General features: G+C 37.4%; 1 protein-coding gene across 2 annotated transcripts in view; it reads left to right on the forward strand.

The window, feature by feature from the left end:
* LOC122793781 (receptor-type tyrosine-protein phosphatase eta-like) overlaps nt 1-20,179 on the forward strand; it is a 94,453-nt gene that overhangs the window by 41,849 nt on the left and 32,425 nt on the right. The window contains exons 5-6 of one of the 2 annotated variants that reach the window (XM_044061971.1): nt 4,085-4,339; nt 19,798-20,052. In XM_044061971.1, the coding sequence (XP_043917906.1) occupies nt 4,085-4,339; nt 19,798-20,052 (510 nt within the window). The remainder of the gene's footprint in view (nt 1-4,084; nt 4,340-19,797; nt 20,053-20,179) is intronic. The other variant, XM_044061972.1, reaches the window with a different exon arrangement.

Raw genomic sequence — 20,179 nt, forward strand, 5'->3', positions numbered from 1 at the left:
AAATTTTTTGGGAAAAAAAAAAATTTAAAAAAATTTTTTTTTGCCCCTTTTATTTAAAAATTTTTTTTTTTTTTTTAAAAAAAATTTAAAAAACCCCCCTTTTTTGGGGGGCCCCCTAAAAAAAGTCCTTTTTTAAAACCTTTTTAAAAAAAATTTTTTAAAAAAAAAAAAACCCCCAAAAAAAAAAAAAAAAACCCCCCCCCAAAAAAAAAAAATTTAAAAAAATACAACAAAAAAAAAAACCCCCCTTAACCCTTTTAAATTTTTTCCCCAAAAGGGGGCCCCTTTTAAAATTTTTTAAAAAAAATTTTTTTCCCCCCAAAAAAAAAAAACCCCTTTTCCTTTTTAAAAATTTTTAAAAAAAATTTTTTTTCCCCTTTCTAAAAAAAAACCCCAAAAAAAATTTTTTTTCCCTTTTTTAAAAAAAATTTTTAAAAATAAAAATTTGTTTTTTTTAAAAAATTTTTTTTTTAAATTTTTTCCAAATTTTTTGGTTTTAAAAATTTTTAAAGGCCTTTTTTTTTGCCCAAAAATTTTCTTTTTTTTTTTTGTTTTTGGGGAATTTTTCCCCAAAAATTTTAAAAAATTTTCCCTTTTTTTTTTTAAAAGGGAAAGGAAAAAAAATTAAATTTTTTTTTCCCCCCCCTTTTTTTTTTTTTTTTGGGGGGGGTTTTTTTTAAAAAAAGGGGTTTTTAAAAAAAAAAAAGGGGGGGAAAATTTTTCCCAGAAAAACGTTTTCCTTTTAATTCCCCCCAAAAACCCTTTTTTTTTTTTTTAAAAAATTTTAAATTTTTTTGGGGGTTTTTTTTTTTTTAAAAAATTTTTAAAAAAAAAAAAAAAAAAAAAAAAATTTTTTCCCCAAAAAACCTTTTTTTTTTCCCCTTAAATTGGGGGAAAAATTTTTTGGGGGGGGGTTTTCCCCCCCTTTTAAATTTTTTTTTTTTTTTTTAAAAAAGAATTTTTTAAATTTTTCCCCTTTTTCCCCCCCCAAAAAATTTTAAAATTTTTTCCCCCCCTTTTTTTTTTTTTTTTTTTAAAATTTTTTTTTTTTTTTTTTTTTTAATTTTTTAAATTTTTTAAAAAGGGTTTTTTTTTTTTTAAAAAATTTTAAAGCCAAAAACCCTTTTTTTTTTAAAAATTTTTGGGATTTTTTGGGGTTTTTTTTTTTTTTTTTTTTTCCCCCCCCCCCAAAAAAAAAACCCCCCAAAAAAAAAAAAAAAAAATTTTTAAAAAAAAAAATTTTTTTTTTTTTAAAAGGGGGTTTTATTTTTTTTTGGGGGTTTTTTTAAATTTTTTTTTAAAAAAAATTTTCCCCAAAAACCCCCCGGTTTTTTTTTTTAAAATTTAAAAATTTTTTTTCCCAAAAGGGGGTTTTTTTAAAATTTAAAAAATTTAAAAAAAAAAAAACCCTTTTGGGGGGCCCAAAAAAAGGCTTTTTTTTAAAAAAAAAAAAAAAAAAAATTTTTTAAAGGGGGTTTTAAAAAACCCCTTTTTTAAAAAAAAGGGAAAAAAAGGGGGGGAAAAAAAAAATTTTTTTTAACCCAAAAAATTTAAAAAAACCCCCCAAAAAAAAAAAAATTTTTTTTTGGGGGGCCCCCCCAAAAAAATTTTTTTTTTCCCCCCCAAAAAAAAAAGGGGGGGTTTTTAAAAAAAAAAGGAAAAAACATTTTTCCCCGGGGGGGAAAAATTTTTTTTCCGGGAAGGAAAAAAAAATTTTTTTTGGGGGCCCCGGAAATTTTTAAAAATTTTTTTGGGGGGTTTTCCCCCCAAAAAAATTAAAAAGGGGAAAAACGGGGGTTGGAAAAAACCCCTTTGGCCCCAAAAAATTTTTAAAAAACCAAAAAACCCCCAATTTTTTGGGAATTTTTAAAAACCCCGGGGGGGCCTTAAAAAAAAACCCCCCCCCCTTTTTGGGGACTTTTTTTTTCCAAAAAAGGGGGGTTTTTTGGGCCCCCCTTTTTTCCCCGGGGCCAAATTTAAAAAAAAAAATTTTAATTTGGAAAAAAAAAAAAAAGGGAAAAAAAAAAAAAAAAAATTTTTTTTAAAAAAAAATTTAAAAACCCAAAAAACCCCCCCCGGGAAAAAAAAATTTAAAAAAACCCCCGGGGCAAAAGGAAAAAAATTTTTTAAAAAAATTTTTAAAATTTAAAAAACCCCCAAAAAAAAAAAAAAAAAACCCCCCCAAAAGGGAAATTAAAAAAGGGGGCCCCCAAAAAAAAAAAATTAAACCCCCAAAATTTAAAAAAAAAAAAAAGGGGCAAAAAAAAAAAATTTTTAAAAAATTAGGAAAAGCATTTTCCCCCAAGGAAAAAAAATTGGTAAATTTTTTCAGTTTTTTGGGTTTTTTTCAAGGAAAAAAAAAAATTTAACCCCCCCAAAAATTAAAATTATTTAAAAAAACCCCCCGGGGGTTTTTTTCCCCCCCTTTAAAAAAATTTTAAAAAAAAAAGGGGAAAAAAAAAAAATTTTCCCAAAAAGGGGGAAAAAAAAAAAACCCCCCCCCCGGGGGTTTTAAATTAAAATTTTCAAAAAAAAAAAAAAGGGGGAAAAACCCTAAAAATTTTTTCCCTTTTAAAGGGTTTTTTTCCCTTTAAAAAAAAAAAACCCCCCAAATCTTTTTTCCCCAAGGGCCCCACAAAAAATTTTTTTAAAACCCCGGGAAAAAAAAATTTTTTTAAACCCCTTAAAAATTTTTTTAAACCCAAAATTTTTAAAATTTTTTCCCCAAAATTTTTTTTTGGGGGGTTTTTTGGGGTTTTGTTTAACCCCCCCCTTTTTTTTGGGGGTTTGCCAAGTTTGCAGAGGACGTTAAACTCGGTGCTATCATAAACATTCTAGGGGACACTAAGAACTTCCAGGAGGGCCTTTCCCATCAAATAGCTGGTGTCCTAACAATGAACTAAAACTAATGCCAAAAAATATATAATAGTCCCCTTTGGCAAGTATTGGCATTCTGCAGTTACCACATTGACAACAAGCCCTGAAAATTGATTTGGCAGTTTGGGAGCCGTACACCTCTGCGGACAACAAACAGTCTTTTGATCACCACGTATCCCCTATTTTAAGAAAGTCCTTCTCTGTTTTGCAGCCTTTTAGTAAGGATACAGTGATGCAATCATTCTACTGTATTTAACACTTACAAGGCTGATTATTGAATATCACATTCCCTTCTGTATGTACCTGTCCAAAGACATAAGAGAGATAGTGCATGGAAAAAATCTAAAACTTCTACTGTTCTTCAATCCTACAGAGAGCTTCAAAACTTAACTAAAAAAGAGCCACCCTTGACAAAGAAAAATTCCAAATACCACTAAACAGTCCTCACTCCAACCTGCAAAAATTCTAGCAATCAGTTAATAAACTACTACAGCCTGGAAGCCCCACATCACTTAATCCATGCTCAAACAGCTCTTCCACCATTACTGCTACCTTTCTTAAAACCTTCTTCATTGATTCTATTTGCAATCCAACCAGAAATGACACCATTACCTACGTAACTTCTCCTTCATTAACCCCACACAACCCCTTTTTCTGGTCAACCCATCCCCACGACTTATCTCAAGTCACTAACTACCAAAGTGAAAACATGCTCGCCATCAGCTGGCAACCTACCTCATCCTTTCCTGAATCTAACAGTCAGTATATGTCCTACATAGTATAAATAGTAGCCTGGACTAATGAACATTCCATCTTATTCTGTAGTATGTTCTGTCTACAGGTTTTAGTCTGTCCGTGACCATGATCTTTTATTTGTACTTTGCTTTTACTTTGCTGTGTTCATCAAAGTATATACTGTAGTGCTATGTTTATTTTTTTTGTTTCTTCCTGTATATGAAGCTTTTTCCACCAGAAAACCAATACAAACAAGTTTTTGCTCCATTTCAATGTCTTTGAAATTGAGGGAATAAGTAGATAGATAAATAAATTAATGTTGCTGTATATTTGCCCACTTATAGTTAATGCATTTTAGTTTGTTGTACATGAAACAATGGTGCAAAACAGCTGACTATAACTGAAAGTGTTATGCATAAAGTGTGCTAAAAGTTCTGTGCCTAGAACAAACAGTACCTTTCTCTTTTCACAGTACCTGACCCTGTCACAAATACTTCCATTATCAATGTGACACAAAATTCAATATCTCTGCAGTGGACTCTTGTCTCAAATGTTAACTTATACCAAGTGCTTGGAGGAGGACTGCCACCAGAAGGAGTGATAACAAATACAACATCCATAACAATACACGAGCTTCAATCTGGTGTATGTTACACTTTCTCCATTGCAGGTGTAGCCAGAGATGGAATAACTGTGGGACCAGCAACGGAGATTTCTACCTTCACACGTAAGATAAAGATCTGTCTTCCTGTATGCTCTATTTATTGACTATATTCAAGGAAATATTGTGCAACATATTTTCTTATCCTTTTCTATGCAATCTATTTTCACACATCAGATATAATCATGTCCTTTTGATGTTCTCTTTATTGAATGCATTCAAATAAATGTGTGTAATATATTTTGTCACTTTTTCTAGTAAAATCATTTTTATAGTCTATGACACTTCTGTAACATTATATGTTCATAGGTGATTACTAGACTAATGGCACAAGAGCCTCTACAAGCCTAGCCAATAGCACCAGGATATGATCATTTTATATCTTAATTCCACAGATATGGGATGGGGTAGTATTAGGGTGTTCAGTCATTGGGTGTTGGCACCCTGAGTCATTTTACAGCCTGTCTCTGTCCATAAGGTGCATGAGCAGTACCCCAGGAGTAAATTTATACTTCCCCATCCATTTATCCAAATTCTTTTTGAAGAGAGTGAGGGATGTTTCTTGTTTTACAAAGATGGGAAGTTTATTCCATAAAAGAGATAGCCTTTGGGATATGAATCTGTCTCTCCAGCAAGTACTGTTAGTGTCACTAATAAGGCTCAGGTCCATGTAACGTATAGCCCTTGTATAATTTTTCTTGCAAATATGTAACATTTTCATCAGGGCTGGATCAGAGAATGCCTTGTAGGTCCAGCATAAGTCACCTCTTAATAAAATATATGAAACGGAATAAAGGGATAAGGCCTTTAGTTGGTCTGCATAAGACATGCGACTTACACTTTGCATTTTTTCAGTGAGAAACCTCTGGAGCCACTCGAGCTGGTTTAAGTGCCTGGTTAGGTGTATGCAGAATGGAGCACTGTACTTGATTATGGGCCTGATGAAGGCCAAATACAATGGCAGTATGACTTTCTTTGATCTTGATGCCATGCCTTTACTGAACCACACAGAAGGATTTCCTCACTACTGTAGCTACCTGATGGTCACCATTTAGGTCACTATTTGTTGTATTCCTAAGCCCCTCACCAATGGATCTACTTTTTGGGGTGTGCTATCAATATTATAATTTGCAGGGATATCTGATTTACCAAAGGATATGATTATGCATTTTTTAGCATTTAGTCTCAGACCATGAGGTTGGCACCAGTTGTTTGTCATTTTTAGGCCTGTTTGTAGGATGTTAACACCATTTGGGGATTCAATGATTGCTACTAGTTTACAGTCATCAGTGAACTTGTTGAGACAGATGCTCCCAATACTGACCTTCACTTCAGAAAAGTGGATACCAAACAGGAGGGGTCTCAGCACAACACTGAGCCCTGTGTGACTTATCAGAAATGGTTTCACCTATCGGGACAACATGTATCCTTTCAGTGATCTAGTTGGCTATCCATCTGACGATGTAGATGTGTATGCCTAACATAGTAAGTTTATCTATGATCCCTGAGTGGGGGACTGCGTCAAAAGCTTTGGCCAGGTCTACATAAGCAGTGTGTACTGTTTTGCCCTCATCCATGGCCTTGGTGACTTTCTCAAAGGAGTCCACCAGATTGAATAAATAATTAATCTATGGGTTCCTGAAGACTAATGCCAACATAAACAGGCTCTGCAGTATAAAAAAAAAAGTCATTGCATGCAATAATAAATGTAACTATAAAGATATCAAAAATGCTCCTTAATGAGGAACTCTGCTCCGTGATCAAATCAATCAAATCTAGATAAAAATAGCTGGCCAGGCAAAAGGCAACCATAAAACCTTATCTAACTATTTAACTATGTTATAAACCTCAGAAATAATACCTAGCACTGCACAGAGCTAACAGTAAATGACATCACATGCTCAAACCCTGAGGACATAAGGTAAATGACATCACATCCTCAGACCCTAAGGACATAAGGTAAATAACATCACATGCTCAGGCCCAGAGGACATAAGGTAAATGACAACACATGCTCAGACCCCTGAGAACATTAGGTAAATGACATCACGTGCTCAGACCTTGAGGACATTAGGTAAATGACATCACATGCTCAGACCCCTGAGGACATTAGGTAAATGACATCACATGCTCAGACCCTGAGGACATTAGGTAAATTACATCACATGCTCAGACCCCTGAGGACATTAGGTAAATAACATTGCATGCTAAGACCCTGAGGACATTAGGTAAATTACATCACATGCTCAGACCCTGAGGACATTAGGTAAATAGCATTGCATGCTCAGACCCTGAGGACATAAGTAATCTACTACTGGATACATTCAGCTGTATCTTCAGTTCTTCTGTCTCTCCCTCTCCAACATTCACAGGTCACAAATAAGTATCTACACCCACATCTTATATTTCCCAAGATTAATTCCACAAAGTATTTTTCAAGGTGAATAACACTGCTACTATGGGCCAGATAACATACTTGTTAGCTCCTCTATAAATTATATTTAATATGTTTCCAAACAGGTTTTGTGCTGAATGAATGGAAAACAGCAACATTATTCTCTCTGTACAAAGGTGAGGAATCAATGGACCCAGGTAATTATAGACTCTTAAGTCTGGCCTGCCTCATCTGTAAGGCTTTGGGGAGGATCACTATAGTATTAATAAATAAGGCTATAGGTGACATAAAATGTCATAACCCAAGCCAGTTCTGTTTTGGCAAGGGTAGATCCTGCCTGCTTAAACTGGTTGACTTATTTGAAAACGTTACTGCAGCAATGGATAAGGAAGACTGTATACACACCACAAATCTATACCTCCTGAAGGCATTCAACACAATCCAAACATAGGTATTGTTGATAAACTGTCCCAGATAAATGTTAATATCTGTGAAACTCATTAAATAGCCAAGTGGCTCACAGAGCCCAAGAACTTAAGATAGGCATCTCTTCCTTTTCCAAAAGACTTGTCATTTGAGGAATACTCCAGGATTCACTGTTCAGACCCCTCCTGTATGGCATTTTCTTCTCAGAAGTCAAAGGTATTGTAAAGGGTTTCTTGCTGGCCAAGTTTGCAGAGGACGTTAAACTCGGTGCTATCATAAACATTCTAGGGGACACTAAGAACTTCCAGGAGGGCCTTTCCCATCAAATAGCTGGTGTCCTAACAATGAACTAAAACTAATGCCAAAAAATATATAATAGTCCCCTTTGGCAAGTATTGGCATTCTGCAGTTACCACATTGACAACAAGCCCTGAAAATTGATTTGGCAGTTTGGGAGCCGTACACCTATGCGGACAACAAACTGTCCTTTGATCACCACGTATCCCCTATTTTAAGAAAGTCCTTTTCTGTTTTGCAGCCTTTTAGTAAGGATACAGTGATGCAATCATTCTACTGTATTTAACACTTACAAGGCTGATTATTGAATATCACATTCCCTTCTGTATGTACCTGTCCAAAGACATAAGAGAGATAGTGCATAGAAAAAAATGGAAAAAATCTAAAAGTTCTACTGATCTTCAATCCTACAGAGAGCTTCAAAACTTAACTAAAAACGAGCCACCCTTGACAAAAAAAATTCCAAATACCACTAAACAATCCTCACTCCAGCCTGCAAAAATTCTAGCAATCAGTTAATAATCTACTACAGCCTGGAAGCCCCACATCACTTAATCCATGCTCAAACAGCTCTTCCACCGTTACTGCTACCTTTCTTAAAACACTCTTCATTGATTCTATTTGCAATCCAACCAGAAATGACACCATTACCTACGTAACTTCTCCTTCATTAACCCCACACAACCCCTTTTTCTCGTCAACCCATCCCCACGACTTATCTCAAGTCACTAACTACCAAAGTGAAAACATGCTCCCCATCAGCTAGCAACCTACCTCATAATTTCCTGAAACTTGCTATCAGTTCTAGGACCTACCCTATCTCCATCTTAATCAATAGGTCAATCAAGGAAAACATTGTACCTGGCTTCTGGAAGAAATCTTATGTCATACCCTTATATAAAAGTGGTAACCTAGCTGACTCCTCAAATATCAGGCCTATTGGTATTCTATCTCCCCTTAGTAAAAAGAGAAAAAGAGCAACCAGCAAAAGCCACAGTAAACTAAGAACCATAAAAACTGGCTAGGCAGAGAGACAAATGAGCACAACAAATGTATTAAAATTCTTAAAATCTGTAAAGGTACAAAAAGTACAAAAACTAACCAGGATAAGCGCTTTCATACACACAGGTACGTCATGAGATCCATTAAAACCGTCATACTCAAGTGCTCTTAAATACCTTAGTGCCTGAGGTCACGTGACCTCAGAATTGGCTTAATGGGGATGACATCATTTAACCCCTTGCCTGCATTTGCCCTCAGTAGATGCAGCCATTTAATTTCCACACACTCTGTCTGTGTTTTCACATCACCACCTCTCAATCTCCATGCGTAAACCTCCAGCATCATAAACTTAAAGCAATGGTCACATGGTCACCCCCTGCTGCTTAGATAAAGCATTCCTGTCATCACACTTGGTTATACTATAAATATGCTCTCTCAGTGAACGATTAGCTTTTCCCACATAGAAACTTCTACAGAGTACACAGGATGCACAGTATACAACATTTTGGCTGCTACAATCAGTGTGTAGCTTGATGCCAAAAACCTGTCCTGTGTTTGGATGTACAATCTGATCATCAGTGTCTATGTATCTACATGCATGACAGTGATGGCATGGTTATGTACCTATCCTTTGGCTAACTATATCTTTCTTTCCCTTTTTTAGTGGTTTGCAGCATAACATTTTCTTTAATGAGAGGCGGTTCTTGAAACAGAAAGAAGGGGCGATACCTAATAGCTCCTTGCATTTCTCATCTGAAGCCAAGATTTTCCAATGCTTCTTGATAATCTCACAAATAGAGCCTGAATCTTTAGAGTAAGTCAGGTTCATACATGTCGATTGAGGAGGTTTCAATACTAGAGAGGAGGATCCTCCAGAATGACCACTAAAATAGGGTCTTAGTCTTGTCCTTGTGTCTCTCATCATCACTGCATCATTCTGTGCAGTCATAATCTCTAGATTTCTATACCCCCTATCCAGCAGGTTGGTACTGAGAATTTCAAAATAATCATACATGTCCCTATCTCTGGTGTTGAGTCTAGCTGTCCTAAAAAAAACTGCCCTTTAAGAACATTCTGTTTTACATGCTTGGGGTGCATGCTCTGTGAGTGCACCACATTATTGGTCTTACAGGGTTTAGTGTATTGTTTAGTGTTCAACCCTCCTACAGTCTTGTGCACCATCACATCTAAAACTGAGATAGATTGCACTGACCAATCAAAGGCAAAATGAAGGTAGTATGTGGTGCTGTTCAAGTAACCCACAAAACTTTCAAGAGTATCTAGCGTGCCCCCCCCCCAAATGAGGAACAGGTCATCCATATAACTGCTGTAGTAGAGTATATACTTCTTAAAGGTCTGATGAAGCTATAGTGAAAGCGCTCACCGTTTTTATTTGTGCACAATAAACTTGTAGTTTTAGAGATTAAAGTGGAGTCTTGTGAAGTCCGTGGTTGCCTGTGCTGCTTTTTTCTTTGTTGTTATATAGTTCTTAAACTCATTCACATCAGATAACACATTTTACATCTCCCATTCAGCCAGGACCATATTGGGATAGCTATTGGCACAAAACGTGCCCATAGCTATGCCTGTTTGTTGTAAATAATGTTCTTCTTCAAATATAAACACGTTATTTTCCAGTACAAGTTCTAATAAGGTGCAAATTAGGTAGACTTTATCACTGCTAAATGCAGGATTGCGGCCCAGCAGAGCTCCTACATTGTCAATGCTTGTGACATTCAGAATACATGTAAATAGAGAGGTGACAGCTAGTGTAACCAGAAAAACCTCATCTCCATATTGTCTCAGGCCGATGATATAGCTTCCTTAGAAAGTCCCTAGTATCCTTCAGAATATTTCCTTTTCCATCAATTACTGGGCAAAGTTGTTTTTCTATATAAATGGACATTGGGTCTGTGGGCCAGCCCCTGCCAGACACTATCGGCCGCACAGGTAGATGTAGTCGATCTTTATAATTTTTTATCAGGTTTTTTATCATTCTTATAAGAAAAGTGCAGTCCAGGTCTGAACTGTCTGCAAACAGCTACAGTTAACTTTGAGTATGTGTCTACCTGTTTGAGCCAATATTCATTTTCACCTGGAGAGCACTCTGCTTTGGCTTGTAAGCAGCCTCCCCCCTCTCCACACACACACACACACACACACACACACACACACACACACACACACACACACACACACACACACACACACACACTCATCTTCCACTTTCTCTCTTATTCCCTTCTGTTAGCAAATAGTATCTTTAACTGATCAATACTGTGTGTTTGTTAATTTAAACTGAGACCACAGTAGCCTACTGATACAAAGTTATCCTGTTTTTCCACCTGAGAAATGGTTAAGAAATGACTTACAGTTTCAGAGCAGTCCTTGGTCAATTCTGATTGTTTCTTAAACACAAACTTGTCTTTGCTTTGGCTCATTAGCAGCAGTACAAAAGAACTGCCTGCTCACACCCTTGTTCTCCCCCACCCCTGTCCCTGTTTATTACCTTAAGCCAATCCCAAAGTTAATAAATATTACCTGTGGCAGGCACCATTTTTAAAACAACAACCACCCTTTAGCACTATCATATGTTCATTTATCAGTTTACTCTGTTACCTGATTGTTTCCAGCCCCCTCATAAGAGCTACTAACAGGGTCTCTACCCGCTTCGCTCCCCACCCTGCCCCCTATTCCCTCCCGCTCCCAGTGGCCCTACCTTTATTACACTCACAAACCCCTCCCATCTTTCCAATAGCCAACCACAGTGTTAACCTAACAGTACATCCTCCATCTTTCCACTACTATCACACCTCCTCAACTAACATGTACAAGCATACCTTACTTATGCTCACTGCATGCACTCTCCTTGTCTTACATCCTACCAAAGCTTCATCATTCCACCACTCAACCGCTACCACTGTACTACTACTCACACCACCACTCATGTCTCACCCTCACTCAGCTCCACTCACACCAACTCAAGAACCATCCCTATGCACCCCCCACATATTCTACCAACTATATTACTCAAACATAAAACATCCCTACAACTTAACATAGTAACCCTCCCACCATACCTATTACCCACAGAGCACAATCATAAAGTTTCCCTAATAAACAAACACATTCAAAAACTGTGAAAACTAATAACCTCATGCATATCAAAACTAGCCCTAAGTGGAGACATCCACCCCAACCCTGGCCCTACCATCTCCAACCCCAATCCTTATAATCAGACTAGAAACCACAACTTCTCCCATATCACAGCCAATAGAAAGCCAAGTGACTTCCTTCTACTAAGCATAAATATTAGAAGTATATCCAACAAAGTCCATGAACTCCATGCCACCATAGACTTGTACTCCCCCAGGTATAATCATCCTGACAGAAACCTGGCTAAAACCTCACATTACCAGTGAGCAAATACTCCCTACCAGTTACGGCATACTAAGAGTAGACCGGCTAAACAAGAAAGGAGGCGGTGTAGCTATAATATTTAAACAGCATCTAAACATCCAGATCTTAAAATCATCAGCTCCACAAATAGGCAATGAAGAAATAATATATAACAACCTCAAAATAAACCAAAACAAAACCATCAACATAATTGGATGCTACTTCCCATTTGGCCAAAACATCCCTCCACTAGAAAACCTCCTCAGCTGGTCTACCCACCATCTCCCCCAAGAAACTATAATTTTAGGTGATTTCAATATTAACTGGCAACCCTGTTCTGGCAACCATCCAACCCATGATGTAACCCTTCATGGCTTCACCCAACTAGTCCAGTTGCCAACCAGGATAAATAAAAACTCCAGCAAGCACAGTACCCTGGACTGGATACTAGTCAGTAAGAGCCCCCAGTCATATATAACAGGCTGCTTATCAGATAGCCTCAGTGATCACTCCCCAACATTCCTACTAAAAAAATACCTATACCAAGCTAAACCTGTCATCTACCGTCAAATACGTAAAAAACTAAACTTTAACCCACTCACATTCATCTCATCCCTCAAAGAATGTAACTGGCATCCTCTAAAGTACCTCAATCTTGATGACGCAGTTGAAATTTTTAATACTACCTTCCTGAGCATCCTTAATTACCATGCCCCCATAAGACTTTCCAGAACCAAAGCACAACCCTCCACATGGCTACAGAAAACCACTAAGTCAGAAATGAAAAACAGGGATAAAGCCTGGGAGCACTGGCGCAAGACCAAAACCCCCTCAACTAGACAGAAATTTCTAGAACTAAGCAATAGAGTCAAAAAGCTAATAAAACAGGACAAATTCCAATACTACCAGTCTGCCCTAGACTCCTCCTAACACAGCCCCAAACAATTCTGGTCCTCCATAAACTCCATCCTCCGCTCAGGTAAAGTCAGTACCCCTCCTCCTAACATCCCTCACTCCTCTGAAAATATTGCTAACTCATTCAACACACACTTCACAAAAACCATACTATCATTAGCTAAACAACACAACCCCCCCTCCCCTCCAACCCACACCTTCAACTAGTAATCTCCCCACTGCCTTCTCTTTTTCTCCTGTACCTACCTCCAACATAAAAAAAAACTCTTAACTAAACTTAAGCCCACCAAATTAGCAGCAGACAATCTCCCAAGTGAAAACCTACAAATCGCAGCTGATGCTCTGGCCTACCCAGTATCCATCTTGATTAACTGATCTCGGTCAGAAAGTTACGTTCCCACACTGTGGAAAGTATCACATATAATTCCCCTCCACAAAGGCAGCCCCTCCACAGAACTAACCAATTACCGCCCCATAGCTATTCTCTCTCCACTCTCCAAAATACTAGAGAGATGCATACACTCTCAGGTCTCAGACTACCTCCTTATTAACAACCTCCTTTCCAATACTCAGCATGGTTTCCGACCAAACCATATCACCACCACTGCCTTACTCTCCTTTACTAACACTATCCTTCAGCATAAAAACAATGGCTATCTTTCCTCTGCTACTTTCCTAGACCTATCTAAAGCATTTGACATGGTCCCACACAAGCAACTCATCACTGTCCTCAATAACCTATCCTTCTCTCAATCAGTCACCAACTGGTTTCAGAGTTACCTGTCTGACCTCCAACAATCCATTGTATGGCAGAATGACATACCTCCCCAACTACCTGTCTCCATAGGGGTTCCCCAAGGATCCATCCTTGGACCCCTACTCTTCCCTGTTTTCACCAATGCTTTCACCAATAATCTAGCCTCTTCCACCAAACATGGCACACTCATGCAATACATAGATGACTCAACCATCATCTTCTCAGCCCAGTCCCTACCCAAACTGCAAAATGTCACACAGTAAGCCTTTTCCTCTGTTGAAACTTGGTTATCCGATGCCCAATCAATACTCATCTTCCAACCCACCAAACATACTCAAAGCAACTCTCACTTTAACATCACAGCAAAAGACAACACCACTTTATACTCAACTGAACACACCAAATTGTTAGGAGTGGAAATAGACAATAAACTAAAATTTGACATTCACATATCTATGACCATAAAAAAAGTCCACAAAAAATAGGAGCATTATACAGAAATAAGCAACTTCTCACCAAATCAGCAAAGATTTCAATAGCAAATTCCCATCTTATCTCCACCCTACTTTATGCCTCTCCAATATATAGCAACCTAAGGCAATGCAATCTAAACAAGCTAGAGACCTGCTGTAACAAAATCGCTAAATTCACCACAGGGCCATCCTACCGTAGTCATCATTGTCTCTCACTTGCTGAACTGGACTAGCTTGAACTCCCTCACCTCCTTCAGTGGTATCAACTCTCACTCACCCACAAACTAGTAAACTATCCACTAAATGTCCCATCCCTCCAGAATCTACTCCAACCCTATTGCACCACCAGACCACTAAGATCCAGCAACAAAAATCACTTGCAGATCACTAAAGCCAATAACTCTGCTGGTGAAGCACTATACTCTTCCGCCATAGCCAAATTATGGAACTCCCTCCCACCCACAATTTCCTCTGTACCATCATGCACCCACTTCAAAACTTTACTAAAAGTGCACCTAAAACATGCTGGCTATGCCCTTGCAACTCCCACTCTAATATCACTCACCCCATCCAACCACTACCTTTCTTTCCACCCCACTAACTACCTTGATTATAGCAGGCTCAGATGCTCATAAGCCTAGTACTTATTATACAGCAGGAACATCTTATTGTAACATTTGTTAATGTCTGTTATGTACTTCACAAATAAAGATTCTAGTTGTCTACAGATGTACTATGTTCTTCATCTGTAAATATGTTTGTAATTAATTATGTTAATCAAATTGTTAATTGCTATGTAATCCAATGTAACTACTGTCTGTTTATTTTAACTGTGGAGATTTTCTCCCTGGGCCTCCACTGAAAATGGACATACATCCAGTCGGACACTCCTGGTCAACAAATGTAAATAAATAAATACATATGAACCTTGGGTAAACCATACAGCTTTGGTATTACCATATTCTCTACCAAAAAGTACTCATACAAGCACCTATCTAGTATGCTATCCATAAGTAGGGTCTCAACACTCTCATGTATCTTAGTTGTTAATCTATTAACATCTTGTCTAGCTAGTCTGGTGTAAGTGCAGGCATCACTCAACATTGTATTCATGGCATTCAGATAGCTTGAGACATCCATAACAACTACACCACCCCCTTTATCTGCAGGGCAAAAGTAGATGTCATTACTTTGCATCAAATTCATTAGAGAGGAAAACTCTTCCTGGCTTACCATCAAAGGAACTGAAATGGGTGAAACAACACAGGGGGATACCAGAAGTATGGAAAGAGGACCCCCCCCACATGGGGATGTTTTTGGATGTACTTGGTCCAGAATCTGGTGGAATGGTTTCCAATGACACTATGTTTATCATTAAGGGGTACACTATTTTTAATTACAGTCATTTGGATATTACTGAAGAAATTTTTAGTTTATCTACAAAAGGTTTTAAATTTGTACCAAGAAAGAAGTGTGATATTAGCAAAATTTTAACTGATTTTAAAATGTTTGTCCGGAAGAAAAATATGGAATTAATTTTTAAACAAACTAGTGGAGGGGACGGCACTCTTAGGAGAAAGAGTACATGGAATCCTCCACTACACCCACAGTTAAATAATTTTGAATTTCTGGTAGAGAATAGACTCAAGAAGGAATTGGCAAACAATAGAGTTTGGTCAAATTTATCCAAGGAGGAAAACTATGTTTTGAATACACTAAAAGAAAATAAGTTTATTAGGGTTATGAAGCCGGGCAAGGGTGGAGGTACTGTTATTATGGATTCCATAGTATATGAAAGCAAAATGATGGCGCTTTTACAGGATGAGGATAAATATTCTAAAGTTTCCTTAAACAAATCAATATCGCTTATAGGAAAATATTTATTTTAAATGATTTATTATTGGAGGGTACCATTGATATGGACACATTTAATTTTTTATTTAACAAGGAGGCTATTGTCCCAAGTATTTCTGGTATTCCTAAGACCCACAAGAATGTATTAGACCCACCAATGAGACCAATTGTGGCAGCTAGCCAATCTGCCACTGCTGCAATAGCTAAATATTTAGACATAAAGATAAAAGACATCTCCTTAAATTCCCAAAACACAGTTAAGGATTCCTGGGATTTTCTTAGGAAGGTAAAAAATATTTGTTTTCCAGTCAAGTTATGTTTGCAACAATTGATGTGGTCAATTTGTTTACATCCATCCCTCATGTTGAAGGGTTGGAATTTTTAATAGAGGGTCTTAGGAATTGTGGTAAGTTTAATGAGAGGGACATTTACTTGATTAACACCCTGATGGAAATAGCACTAAAAAACAATTTTCTTTACTTTGAAAGAGAGTTTTTTCACCAAGAGAAAGGGGTAGCAATGGGTGCAAAGTGTGCGCCGACTTATGCTAACCTGGTACTTGTATGGTGGGAACATAACTATATTTTTCATTCCACATACAAAGAGAACTGGGTTTTATATTGTCGGTTTTTGGATATTTGCATTTTTTGGACTGGAGGAATTGACAAGTTTGGTGAATTCATGCAATATATTGCCTTCACTACTTGTTGTGTCTTTTGGCTTTTCCCAGTTAGGGGTCGCCACAGCGGAACTCCAGTCTGCTAATGATTGGCAGTAGATTTTTACATGCCAAGTTGCCAGCCCTGATGCACAACCTTCAACGAAGGTACGCCCATTCACGCATGTCTCCACACAGAAGTCACTCTAGCTGAGAATTGAACAGGACAACGTCTTACTGTGAGGTGACAGTGCTACCGCAGCACCACCACCAAAGTAGATATTGTCTCCACTACTAAGTTTTTGAAATTCACTTATAAATGTGGATTTGATTCTATTGATTACTTGGATGTCAAGATTACCAAGGACAAGGAAAATAAAAAAATTAAATCTGAGGTTTATAGGAAAGATACATATTGCAATTCATTCCTCCATTTCCATAGTGCACACCCATTTGCCCAGAAGAAGAGTATTGTTAAATGTCAACTAGTCAGGGGTAGCAGGATTACCTCAGATGACCTAGATTTTTCAAAAGAAGTGTATCTTTTGGAGAAAATGTTTTTAGAAAAGGGTTATCCTGCCTGTATGGTTGAGAAAATTGTTTATGAGGTGACTTCACACAGGCATGATAGATTTGTACCAATACTAGGTGTTGAAGAGATTAAAACATGGGGTGACGTGACCATAAGTAAAAATTCTGGTTACGAGAATATTGTAGTGGTTGGCTACAATGGGGGCAGTAATGTTATTATAGAATCCTTCAAGGATGAATGGGGGAGATTCAGTGCCTTATCAGATTTGGACCTTAACTTCAGGACACCTATTAAATTTGTTTTTAGGAAAGGAAGAAGCATAAAGAACATATTTGAAAGTTATGGTTCTGGCAGAAGGAACGCCAAAAGAGTGGGAACTTACAAGTGTGGAGCTTGCCCACAATGTCCCAACTCCTGTATTCTCCTTATAGCTTTGCATGTCCCCTAATATCCTGATGTATTTATTGTAATGCCACCATATTTGATTCAAATCCCTTAAGGCAACTGAATACTCTGTATTTTTTTAACTGGATTGTTTAAACCATTAATGCTCCATGAGAAGCAACATGTTTAAATGCATTGAGAGGCTGTCCTGTTGTTAATGTCTGTTAAGAAAAAAAACAAGCAGCTTCATCCTTTTCAAGGATAAAAAGCTGAACCCTTTACCCTGTGGATGACTTTTATTACCTAGCTAAATCCAATTACAGTTTGCTACATCTGTATACTAGAATGGCAAAGAAGTCTAGTAATGACAATACCTTTCTTTTTCACATTAACACAAAAAATAGCATTAACAATATAGTATTAACTTTAAACCAAGACATATGTGATGATATAGAAGGGAGTACATAACCAGTATCAAGAAGAATTTCTATGTTAATAGCTTAAAACCTCAAGAACTTGTCATATCAACTTCTGTTGATCCCCACTATTGGAATATCAGAAATATGTGCTACATCTGTGATTCTCTCCTGTTGGTCAGAGCTGAAGTGAGTTGTCATTACAGAGATGCTCTACCTGTATGTATGGCGAGTCAGGAAAAACTTTATCAACACTTGAAGACAATCAAGAGGACAAATTATAACAATAACAATCCTTGTCTGCTCATTCTACACCATGATTTTCCCACAATACTGTGCTCTTTACCACTGAGTTACACCTAAATAATCTAAAAAGTCTGACAATGATAGAGTCAGTGAGAGATAGGAGAATTCTGGAGGATAATGACTGTGCCAGATTATAATAATAATAATAACCAATAGTCTCATGTCCACTGTGGATATGGTCTCACGATTCACACCACAAACAACACGCGGGTTCAGGCACCTAGGCAGCGAGACATTTCCCTGTGGTACATTTGACTGGGGACACATGGCTGAAGTGACATTCAGCTGCAGAGAAATATGACTGTTTACAAATTCCCTGTGGGCAAAGAGAAGCACACACTGCCATACTCACAGCTTTAACAACCAAATGCACAGGGGGAAAACATTGCCCATGGTCCCCAAGTGAACATGAGACAGCAGGCAATACGGCAGGCATCAGAAGCAGGCTGGCCAGAGGGCATGTCAGTGGCAGTAACAATGCAGGGAACAATGAACAGTGCCTTTATAACTGGAGTGTGTGGACCACTACTCCCTTCAGTGTCTAGGGAACATTACCTAAAATTCGTACTGGATCATAAATGTGACTACAGTAGCCTGCAAGATTTCCTGCATGCTGTAGCACACTTCTACATGTTATAGTTACATAAGCATGTGCTGTACACTGAGCACAACACTCATTACTTTTTCTGCCGCCATGCATTTGGTTATTAAAGCTGTGAGTATAGCAGTGTGTGCTTCTCTTTTCCCACAGGGAATTTGCAAACAGTCATATTTCTCTGCAGCTGAATGTCACTTCAGCCATGTGTCCCCAGTCAAATGTACTACAGGGAAATGTCTCACTGCCTAGGTGCCTGAACCCGCCCTTTATGCATCTAATACAATCACAATTCTTGAGGGGGAATCTACAATCTAGAATTTGGAGTTCAACCGTAAAATCTATGCCACCCCCCTGCTACATAACTATTATATGTTTATCTTTAGTCTTCAATGTTCTCCAAGTTTAATCTCTTCATGTTATCACTGTTATGGTTCCAATCTTCTCTCAGTCTTTTTTCTTTCTCTTCTCTTTTCTCTACCATTTTCTTGTCACATGTATGCACTTCATGTCTCTGCTGACTTCTTGATCTCGGTCCTGTGGTGCCATTACCTCACAGTAACATACTCTCTTTTATAAGCAGTTTCATTTCATGCACCTAATAACCTCAATATACAATTAATCTCTTCTGTCTCCATACTTAACATACCAGTCCACCAATTTCTAATTGTTCCTTTCTTTCTTTCCAACCAACTCAATTTTCTAATTTTGAAATTAACAAAAAGTATATACTTTCCATATTACAAATAATAGTTTCGACTAATGACAATTTTTTTATTGCAATGTGTTGTGTTCGTTCTGCAGGTTTTAATCAAGTGTTACCTTTCATTTGTTGTTTTTGTCATTTGTTGTACATTGTCTGAAATTTCATTAAACAGAAGTCCATCATAAATGAATTTTGACCTACTGGACTGTCCGTGAAGCTGTGTGAATAAACTGATAAATAAACCGTTGATGTACTCTAGCCTACCAGAAATTACCAGAAATTAAAGTATCATAGCTCAGTATGTGTGAAAATATGGTTCCCAAACAGACAGTAACTATGCGAAAAAGATATGCATTAAGTGTGTGTCCAATTCACTGAAAAGATGTAAGCCTTCTTTTTATTTTCCCAGGACCTGGCTCTATCACAAATCTTTTTGTGACAAGTGTAACTGCAACGTCTATATCTTTGGGCTGGAATGCTGTCTTAAATGCTATGTCATATCTTGTATTTGGAGATGGACTTCCCAAAGGAGGACAAATGGGTTATATAACATCCATGACTATAAATGGCCTTATACCTGGAACAAACAACTCATTCATAGTCGCAGCTTTAGCTGGAGATGGTGTAACTGTGGGATCTGCTTCAGAGATTTCCGCCTTCACAAGTAAGATATAAATATTTCCCAATATCCTTTCTCTTTATTGACAATGTTCAAGTAAATGTCAATGTAACATATTTTTATTTTTATATGATAGCCATTTAAATGATCAATTACATATTCAGCAACAATA

Source organism: Protopterus annectens, chromosome 2.part0 (genome assembly GCF_019279795.1).
Source record: "Protopterus annectens isolate FY-2018-M chromosome 2.part0, PAN1.0, whole genome shotgun sequence".
NCBI classification, from domain to species: Eukaryota; Metazoa; Chordata; order Ceratodontiformes; family Protopteridae; genus Protopterus; species Protopterus annectens.